Source organism: Ciona robusta, chromosome 3, assembly GCF_009617815.1.
Source record: "Ciona robusta chromosome 3, ASM961781v2".
Classification (NCBI taxonomy): domain Eukaryota; kingdom Metazoa; phylum Chordata; class Ascidiacea; order Phlebobranchia; family Cionidae; genus Ciona; species Ciona robusta.
This window is the reverse complement of record NC_143237.1, coordinates 856,282-867,058: the sequence shown is the minus strand read 5'-3', so window position 1 is coordinate 867,058 and position 10,777 is coordinate 856,282. Positions and strand designations below refer to the sequence as shown.

Sequence of the window (10,777 nt, the reverse complement as noted above, 5' to 3'; positions counted from 1 at the left end):
AGAGGGAAACTGTCAGAGGGACGGAGGGAAACTAATTTTTACCTAAAATAAGTGGAGGGACGGTAGGGAAATGGTGGAGGGATGGTAGGGAAACTGGTGTAAGGACGGAGGGAAACTATTTTTCGTCCAAAAAAAGTGGAGTGACGGTAGGGAAACTGGTAGAGGGACGGAGGGAAACTATTTTTCGCCCAAAAAAGTGGAGGGACGGTAGGGAAACTGATGGATCGTCCCTCCACTTATTTCAAGTAAATAAATTAGTTTGCCTGTCCCTCCACCAGTTTCCCTACCGTCCCTCCACTTATTTTGAGTGAAAAATAGTTTCCCTCCGTCCCTCCCCCAGTTTTCCTACCGTCCCTCCACTTATTTTGAGTGAAAAATAGTTTCCCTCCATCCCTCCACCAGTTTCCATACCGTCCCTCCACTTATTTGAGGTAAAAAATTAGTTTCCCTCCGTCCCTCCACCATTTTCCTCTGTCCCTCCACCATTTCCCTACCGTCCCTCCACTTATTTTGGGTAAAAAATAGTTTCCCTCCGCCCATAGGTTTAAGCAAAGGAATTATTGTTTCCCTCCGTCCCTCCATTTTGCTTCCTTCCCTCCTTTTAGTAACGGTATTTTCCCTCCTTCCCTCCGTCCCTCCCTTCCCTCCTTTTAGTACTCAGTTTCCCTCCGTCCCCCCGTCCCTCTATCCCTCCTTTTAGTGTTGTCCAACTAACTGCTTGGTGTTGAGTTGCAATATTAAGTTCGGTTTGTTAGGCCATTCATTTAAACAGGTAAAAAATTAAAACCTTTCTTTTCGTAATGTCCTTTCGTACACTAATACCATGTAATAATCATACGATAAACATAAATTATGAAACATTTTCATGCAATAGAAAGAAGATGTTATTTACGGGCAAGACATCACACGAAAACACGGCCTCGGCTTGTCTCACCTTAGTTACCATGTTTGTATGACGCCGCTACAAGTCGCAAATCAAGACGGGTAGTTAAAATATGGGCTCTTAAATGTCCGTTGAATATCTCGCCTCTGTGGATTTTTTTAATGGGGACGGGTTCATTTAAAGGAAATTTCACGTTTTATTTAATAATACTATTATCATCGCGTAAATCAGAAGGGAAAACTATTAAAAACGCACATAATCTGTATTTTTTAAGACTTTTGAATGTTGCGTATGTTTATATTTATCAAAACAAGGGAGCAGAGATCTAATGAACGGCCACGTACCATTATAAAATGATTCATAAAAAAGATATTTATTTATATGTTCCTTGTAAAAGACTAGAACCGCTTGTCGTAAAGTAAACTTGGAAATTGGTTAAATTTTTACGCTGATGTGAATTTAGACAAACGTTAATTAAAAGTACAAAAAACTAAAAGTTTAATAGTTGCAACCCTGGCCTAAATTTTGACTATTGGACCGCTTTGGATATGTATGTGTATATGGCTGTAGGAACATTTTTATTTTTAAAAAAGAACTTAAAAATTATAATTAAACGTTAGTGAAGGAAAAGACTATGTTCTGAATAATTTTTGATCTAACAATATTTCTTTAAACCAACTTGAAACAAGTTACACTGTAAGACTTTCTGTAAACAGAAACTTCATTACAAATGTTAGAAGGCATTGTCTTTATTTACTTGTTTAACATAACAGAACTTCTCCATAATGAAACTTGTACGATTTGCTTCATTTTAATTATGTAGCTGGATAGGTCGAGCATTACAAATCTTATATTTTGTACACATGTTTAGCAGCTACCACTACGGTTCACCAACCTAACAAAACTGTTCGGAATCTAAACACTATCTACATCACACCAGTATTAAAGTTCCATCCAAAACTTGTTCAATACAATAAAAAAACACAAATTTAGAATCAAGATGGCAGCATTAACAAAAGGACTACTTTGTTGGCTACACAACATTTAAAAGGGCGAAGGGTCAACTAAATTGAATGAGAATAGGGGAAAATATTGCAAATTTACAAATACGCAGAAGTCTCTGCACTTTACTCTCCCAACCTTCTCCCTTCCCCCCAACGATGGCGACCGCCGTTATTTCCATCATCTCCATTCACATCTCGCCTTCTTGATTGGGGAGCCGCCCCGAACCCACTCACGCCACTCCTGGTGTTGGGAAAGTACTTGTACCTGAAAGAAAAATATGTTCTTGTATTTACTTGCACTTAATAAGAAATAACAAAAATGTTTTTACACTTTCAGTTTATTTAACTTGTACCTGAATGAAAAAGTGGTGTTAGTGTGCCTGCCTCTAGTCCAGAGTTAATAGCTTAGAGGCAAAGTTACTACCATTGTGGGCTTGGGTATGATCTCATGACACTTTACGGCAATTGCTTGAACCCAGTGGTTCCCCTAGGGAACCACTGGTTTGAAGATTTGGTGGCATCAACGGGTCTTAATCCCATAACCTCTGGGTTAAAGACAGTGATGCTAACCACTATGCCACAGCACCAGCACCATGGTAGCAAACGCAAATTAAAAATCTAAATGCATACATATGTACTCATTTTAAACTTACAAAAACTGTGGAGTTTCAATGAGAGACGTCCCCCCAAAATCAAGTGGATATTTGAACTTAAGGAAGAAGTATGTGTGACCAACAAATATTCCAAGTAACTCATGGATACCACTGTGAAAGTTATTTTATTTACAGTGGCAACAGGACTACCAATGATATTAAACTTAAAATACAATGACTGAAAAAAATATGAAATTTAACAACCATTTTTTATGAACTAAAATGAGAAACCTCAAATCCTATTTAACGTTTATTTAACATATAATATACTCATAGGAGTCATAGGCATCTAACATGGTAACATGGGTATGCACTATGCAGGCTTGTCCTGGAATAGGTTATGAAACTGTCCTGGAATAGGCTATGAAATATCCCTAATATAACAAGTAAATTAGTGATAGTGCATCAATTAAAAGGAACAGCATATACATATGACCTAGGAGATCCCTTGATAGAAAACATTAAATCATATTTAAAAGGAAAAGACAGGATGTAGCGACAAAACAACAAAAGCTGAATAACTTACCCTCCTCTAATGATAAGATTGAAAGCAAACAAAACCCATGGTAGATAGGCCGCCTGTAATAAGACATTCAAGTGTAAATGACAACTATAAAAATATTTTAATAACGTAAGTCTAAAGTATTACCACAATCCATAAATTTAAACTGCATGATTTGCACCACAACAGCAAAATTTGCATAAAAGCTCAACCTACCACAGAAACCTGCCTGTTGTTTTAAAGATGCAATATAATACTCAAGACTATATTTCAGCAATTGCTTAATGTTGTGGTGAATTTTATGGGCTAAAATACTAATAGACAACGCATAACTAATTGCTAACTTGTTGTTGATCTACAAACTACAGCAGTGGTCCCAGTAAACAAGTCAGCAGCCATCATAATAAATAAACTTTCACAATTACCTTAAAACGTGTCCCAAACCAGAAAGAAACAATCTGATCTCGGTTAATTTGACACCAGATATACAGAGCAGCAAGGACAAGTAATTCAAATACAATCTGAAACATTAGAAGTTATTTTAAAGAATGAAAAAAACTTATTAAAAACAAAGTAGATAAAGATAACGACTTACAGGGATATTCAGGGCAAGAGCAAGAATCTAAGAAATAAGAGTTAAGGAGTTTTCATGGTTAATTGTTAGGCTTCTTAGTATTTATCGTATACTATAAATATGCATTACCATTAGGGATGCACATTACAGAATAATTAGGTATTCTAGGATATCCTAGAATACTTTATTTCGAATCTAGAATTCCGAATCTAGAATTTCGAATCTTTTCATATTTATAGGAAAAAGAAATTTTACCCACAAAAGTCAGTTTATTGACCCTTTCATAGCAGCCTTGTTGGGTCATGAGCTGTAAAATGATCAAAATTGTACTATTGGGTAGTTTTTGCGTCATGAAACGTATAGCAGGCTATGAAAAGACGTTACGAAACGTTTACTCTCGAAAGTCCCACAAACACAAAAATATTTTTTTTCAAAATTAATAAGTTTCAAAAATTGTTAATATAGTATATGAGATGACGTGTAATGACGTCATTAAACAGAATACCGAATCCCGTAATAAGATTCGAATACAAAAGGATTCGAATCTCATGGATTCGAAATTCTGTAATGTGCATCCCTAATTACCATTGCATTTGTGTAACAAAGCTACAAAATTAATTAGCCCACACTAGTGAAGAATCCTAAGTAATGTCTTATGGTACGTTACAGATTAGGCTGGTGGGAAGTGTTGGAGGTTGGTAGTTAGGGGGCAGGGGCTAGTGGTTGTACGAGTTATAGTTGGGGATAAGTCTGGAAGTAGGTATAACTTGTATGGGTTATTGGTTACAATTACTGGTTAGCATATGACGTAGGGGGAGAACTCTTTACTTACATCGATAAACCTATGGCAAATATAATTAAATTATATTAAATAAAGTATTTCTACAATTATTAAATGAATAGGCCTAGTGATTATAGTAAAGGATACAATGGTGGTGATCCAATTAAATATGAGAAGAAACACATAATCTGCAGGCCGGCCAGCAAATATACCTGCAAACAAATATGGAGGGTGTTATAATAAACAAACATATAGTGATTAAAATGGTCTGTGGCCAGTCTGTAGATTACGGCAGGTGCACAGGCGATTTTGTTTATAAATTTTGGTTTTGTATGTCATAATTTGTTCCATCATCCCAATTAAATAAACATTGAACCAAATCTTTATCAAATTAAGTACGTTTCCTTAATGTGGCATTGAAATGTACTTCACACACCGATTTTTAATGACAACATGCGAGCACGTGTAAAATAACCATTTTGCACATGAAAGGTCTCGTCAGGAGCTGGCAACTGCCATATTCTGCATACTGCGCTTGTGGCATGATATACAACGAAAGGGTAAAGTATTTCCATTACCTGTTTCTAGTCTTATAGAATAACTGTATAGGAAATAGAGTGTGATAAGGTAGTGGAACCCTGTCATGGGGGTGATGGGGTAATAAATAGCAGCAGTAATAGGCCTCCATATCTGTAACAAAGGAAATAATAAAGTTTTAAATAAAATCGCATAAAACATCATTAACATGATTTTTTATTTATCTTTTTCGAAAAAAATAGCAAAGAACATATTATTTAAATAAATAAAGAGGAGGAAAATTCTTTGAGGTATAAATTTAAAATACTTGTTACCTGGAAGTTATGGAAGAACTGGAAATAATCAAGAACCAGCCATCCCCCGCTAACAACACCAAACTTTGCGGCAAGGGGGACAACAACAGCTGCTGTAAACCTGTAATGAAAATATATTCTTGTATGTATGTACTTATAGAGACTCTTAATAGATACTATATTTTATAAATAGATTCTATTTGGATAATTTATAAAAGTCAGTTTTTGGTGAAATATAGAATTTAACGTTAGAGGTTGGTAGGTAGGGGTATATGGGTAGTTACATAATTTTTATGTAGTTACATAATTTAGTTACTGTAGTTACATAATTTAATAATTGCTAATTACTAGTTAGGGACTAGGGTTAGCAGAAAACACAGGGGGAGGATTCTTTACTAGTCATAAATCCTGTTAAACCTACTTTTTGTCAGTTAGGCCTATGTATTTCTTAACATTTGACCCTTTTCTTGCAAATTTTTTTAGTAAAAAAGGTCTAACTTAAAAAATTACCAGTAGCGTGTTATCTTTGGTATTCCTCTGTACCAATCTCCCAAATCATTTTGTGACATTCTGTATAGGTTGTTTATTCAGTATAAAGTTTCTCTATATTAAATATGTAAATGCTGAATGTATATTTGTTAGCGCACAACCAATAAGTGGCAAGATTATAATAACACAATGACTGAAATGTACAGGAATTATAATAAGTCTATGACATGCAGATTGGGCACCCATCATGGTTTGAGCAGCATGTGGAATGTAGCCAACAATCGCAGATTTCACATTGTCGCCACAATACTTGGGCTGTGTCGTTTCTATCATCACTCATAAAACATAATGCGCACAGCTGAGGAGTGATGCGAGCTAACTTTGCCCTCAGTTCTGTGCTTTCGCTGCTGGTCGGATATTTAAGACGATTTTTCCTTTTTCTTCCCACCTTAGCCTGCGTTGAATAAAATCGTTTTTGGGTATCAAAATGTTTGTTAGAGGACATGTTGGTTCCACGCGGAAACGATTCTGTTGGTCGCATGCCTTTTGCAACTGCCACTCCTAATACCAAACGTTTACCCAGTGCTTTTAAACAATCCTCATCGTCAACTAAATCGATCACCTCGTGTATTTTATCGACATACTTATGTAAATTTGCCTTCAAGGATTGTGGACGAACTATTGAGGTTCCAACAAGAGTGTTTTCTATAACAACTTCTGGTTCTTTGTTTCGGTTTTGCTGGAAAGCAAAAGTTTTGCCTCCTGAAATAGATATTTCTATTGCATGAATGTGCTTACATGCAACTGCGTGCATCAAAAAATCCGGGCAAGTACATGTATACATATGAACACATACGTTACACATACTGCACTTAATTTGGCATTTTCCTAAACACTGAGGTTCAATCTTTTTTACGGTGTACTTATGGTCAGTTGGGTTTTCAACCTTCCATTCATTCTCTCCCAAAGACACCACCCCAGTTACCGTCCTTACAAGTCTATGTCGTTTCTGTATTTCGGCGACCCAGTGAGTTGACTTGCCTTTTGGCATTTTAATAAATTGTTCTAAACACTTGTCTCTGGAAAATTTTATAAGGGTCATCAGCAGGTTGTCGACACCTTTGTACTGTTTTTTGCTAAAATCGACACTTTTTAAAACCCGGTGAAATGCTTCGACGTACATGTTGTTATTTGCAATTGAACCAATCCGAAAACATGAGGCCCACAGCTTATATTTATCATCCAACACGTAACTGTTATTAAAATATTCGAGAAATTGTGGGGAAGTTTCACCAAGAACATCGTTTACTTCTTGTAACATTTTTCGAAACTTTTGCTCTTCTGTTTCACAGTGCAGGATTTTTAGGTATGCGTATACGGTTGCTTGGTCTTCCAAGTTTGAAATGGTTTTGGCTATCATTCTTCTCCAACATTTATCAACGTGCCAGTTGCAATACAGTCTTTTGTTAGGTATAGTAAATACTGTTGTCCAAGCATTATAAAAATTGTTGGCCAGATCGCTCATGAATATATCCGTCATAATATCCCCACATTTATGTTTTAGCGCAGAGAAGGCACGAGTTAGAAGCTCAGCGTCCTCTCTGTTAGAAATTATCCAAGCTGTGGGAATGGCTTCTCCAAAATCATCAATCACCATAATAGTGGTTAACAAAAATTTAGTGGTGGAGTGTGTGGAGTCAATGCAAATCATTTTTTGAGCAAACTCTCTTAACATGTGCTTCTGAAATTCTGTTTGTAAGCACAAAACAAAGTCGTCCTTTAGTAAATCGCAATCGGTAACTCCTTGTTGTTTGTACATTACCACGGGGTTAAAATCGTTTCCAGTTGACAGTTCTTTTATCCAAATGTCAACGCTTTGTGTATCGTTTTCATGCTTTTCCACATTTGAAATATGATATCGTTTGCGAATGTTCCAAATGTCTTTCCTTGTTACCATTGCATCTCTATCAATTTTGCGGAAATCGTCTCTAATGTAGTCTAAAACTTTTTTTGGTTCCATCCCACTTGCCAATTTTCCACAAATCTTGCTGCGAATTTCAGTGGACAAACGCAAGTGGCAAATTTCCTCGTCGTGTCCAACGTGATCGGAACAATATTCCACTGAAATAAGACCTGATGACAAGTGCGTACGCTTAATCATGTAAACCGGACATTTCCCACCAAATTTTGAAGTTCCTTGCGATTTAGTACAATGAGTAGCATCATCTTTGGGCACATATTTTCCAGATCTGTTACAACCAAAGTATATCACTTCGTAATCCATTTGTTGACGGGTTTTCTTCAGTTGAACGTACAAAGTCTTTGTTTCTGTTTGTAAGTTTTCTTTCCATGCGGCAAAATCTCTTTCCATGGCAAATTGTTCATGTAACAATTTTAGGCCTTTTTCGTGGATAATGTTGTAGTGATAAATCATGTCTTTGTTACTAGGTGCACTAAACTTACATAGGCTACAGCAAAAACCTTTTCCATTTTGCTGTAGAGATCTCAGGTATTCATTCTGGTGCTTTCGCTTTCTATGGTTGAAATAGGAACCCTTCGAGGCAAGCACCAACGGACAAAATTCACAGGAAAACATTTCAATCTTGTCTAAACTATATAACCTCAATATATCTCACTGAAAATATGACGTTTTTCTGTATGTCTCCCGCTTAACTGTACTTCAGTTAATTTGGTCACACCAGAGTCGTAGAAACACTGAGTAGTCCAACTGCCGCCACCTTGTTTCCAAGATAGAGCAAAAGCGTTGATTTTCGCAATGAATTTAAACGAACTTGTTAGGTTTTGTTTGCGATTTCCTTTTGTGCAAAGGCATAAAATAGCTTTTATTTACCTAATCAAACAATCTTTGGGAAAAATATAAAATTACCCATATTAAATGACTAAAATGTCACAAATTCACCGCTTCTAAATCTTGTTAACTTTTTTTTAAACAAAAAACAAATTACGCATATTTTTTAGACTTTCAAACTTTTAAATTTTGTTTTTAAGTCCAAGTTTCCCTTCATATTACCGAAAAACATCCATTTTCCCTATACCTACTGTGTTATTTTGAAAGATGGCGTTCAATTTGTCTTTTACGTAACAATGGGTTGGGACTACTCGGTATTTCTATGGATTTGTGACTTTTTAGTCATTTAATATGGGTAATTTTATATATTTTTCGCGAAGAATATTTGATAAGGTAAATATAAGCTATTTTACCCCTTCCCACAAAGGAAATCGCAAACAAAATCTAACAAGTACGTTTAAATTCATTCCGAAAGTCCCCGCTTTTGCTCTATCTTAGAAACAAGATGGCAGCAGTTAGATTAGACTACTCGGTGTTTCTACGACTCTGGTAAAAAGAAAAGAGTGATTATCTGATATTTAGTCGCATGTTAAAAAAAAAATAAATCGTAATGCATGTTTATGTGACATTACTGAAACCTGTACAGCTGTAAACAAACAATAACATCTGTCTGACTCTTTATTAGTGTTATACGAAACGTAACTTTCCCTGCGTTTCTAAAAGTATTGTAATATCATAGCTTATTGTCGTTTTAAATAATCCAGAATGACCAGCAAATATGAAAATGCTGGCCAGCTGTAAGTGTTATGCTTCATTGAGCATGTCTGAAAAACGGGGACGATTTATCAACTATTTATACAGAATCGCACAACTTGGTGAGATTGTAAAATACTAAAATGAGATATTTTTTTTTTTAATTTAATGTAATCAAAAAACATAGGTTTTAAATTTTAATTTTCATTTATTCAATTTACTATATGGCAAAAGCAACCATTGAAATCTTATTTGGCGGGATTTGGCAAATCTTGAATGAATGAATGTAACTTACTTTATCCTCGCGTGGCCGGAAAACGACAGTCGTTATAACACGGGTTTAACACGTCGTGCCAGCCTACGAGTTACCATGTATGTTACTTTGTGGGTAATTATTTTTTTGGGATTTTTCTGTTTTTTTTTATGTATTTCTGATAATTTAGACAACCCATTAGTAACCACTGGGTTGGAGCAATTGCCGTTAAGTGTCTCGTCCAAGGACACATACGCCCACAATGGTAGCAGCATCGAGCCTTGAACCCATTACCTCTGGGTTACAGGCAGGCGCGCTAACCACTATACCACGGCGCGGGACAAATCATGGGGGACTATGGGCTTTTATGTCTGTTGTAAATATGTTGTGTCTGTTACGTACGTTTTTAGGTTTGGTGGAACTTTTTTATGTCTGTTGGGACTATTTTTATTTTCGTTATTATTTATATATATACTATTTAAATGATGTTTAAAACAGAACACCCATGTTATAGTACTGGGGTAAGATGGGATACCATTAGCACCGAAAACCCATATTTCCTAAACATGTTTTGAACAATTAATAACGCTTTTAGTGTGGCGGGGTACGGTAATGTATAGTTCTGTAAAACATCTTTGTTTTTTACCAAATGGGACGATAAATAGAATAAAAACATGGACCATCTTAACCCATCCTATTATACAACGGCTGTCGTGAGAATAAACTTGAAGTGAGAATAAACAAGTTCCATATATTCATTCAATGCGTTAAAATTAACTTGCATGATGAGTGATAAATTTTCACTAATTAAATTCTTACAGCACAACATTGGACTTTATCTTTTTCTAGCTTACTGTGCTGTGTGGTCCTTTTAAAATAACAGGTTCCAGCAATTTGTGATTAGATTTAATCGCCTATTCATTTCACGGTAAAAGTGAAAACACCTTTACGGTAGATTCGATATTCACCTTAAAAATAATTGCCCTTCCTGGAATCTAACTCATGAAATATTAATTGAAATGAGGAATCTTCCTTCTCCATTCACACAAGGGCTTTGTGTCCAAGTAAAGAGAAAACCCTGACATTCTTTAACTATCCTGTCAAAGTCGCGTAGTTCGGGTAAGACGGTCAATGTTTTTATTCTATTTTATCGCACCATTTGGTAGCAAATAAAGAATAATTACCAAACCATATAGTACCGTATCGTCACGATTCTTAAAAGAGCGTTGTTAATTATTAAAACACG

At 35.7% G+C, this 10,777-nt stretch overlaps 2 protein-coding genes across 2 annotated transcripts; both read right to left on the bottom strand.

The window, feature by feature from the left end:
- Positions 1 to 1,678: 1,678 nt before the first annotated feature.
- LOC149737442 (derlin-1-like) lies at positions 1,679 to 5,921 on the bottom strand. Its single transcript, XM_089874291.1, has 9 exons — positions 5,738 to 5,921; positions 5,249 to 5,348; positions 4,976 to 5,087; positions 4,545 to 4,609; positions 3,638 to 3,664; positions 3,468 to 3,563; positions 3,067 to 3,119; positions 2,541 to 2,651; positions 1,679 to 2,152 (listed from the first exon to the last, which is right to left on the bottom strand). The coding sequence occupies exons 1-9, from the start codon at positions 5,794 to 5,796 to the stop codon at positions 2,011 to 2,013; spliced, it is 765 nt and encodes a 254-aa protein (XP_089730417.1). The 5' UTR covers positions 5,797 to 5,921; the 3' UTR covers positions 1,679 to 2,010.
- LOC149737441 (uncharacterized) lies at positions 5,851 to 8,539 on the bottom strand. Its single transcript, XM_089874255.1, has one exon. The coding sequence runs from the start codon at positions 8,310 to 8,312 to the stop codon at positions 5,937 to 5,939; it is 2,376 nt and encodes a 791-aa protein (XP_089730381.1). The 5' UTR covers positions 8,313 to 8,539; the 3' UTR covers positions 5,851 to 5,936.
- Positions 8,540 to 10,777: the final 2,238 nt, after the last annotated feature.

Coding starts and splice junctions, on each gene's coding strand:
- LOC149737442 (XM_089874291.1), bottom strand. CDS start 5,796: ATGTCACAAAATGATTTGGGAGATTGGTACAGAGGAATACCAAAGATA. Junction 5,349..5,737: donor CCAAAGATAACACGCTACTG/GTAATTTTTTAA, acceptor TTTTCATTACAG/GTTTACAGCAGCTGTTGTTG. Junction 3,564..3,637: donor CTCTTGCCCTGAATATCCCT/GTAAGTCGTTAT, acceptor CTAATGTTTCAG/ATTGTATTTGAATTACTTGT.
- LOC149737441 (XM_089874255.1), bottom strand. CDS start 8,312: ATGTTTTCCTGTGAATTTTGTCCGTTGGTGCTTGCCTCGAAGGGTTCC.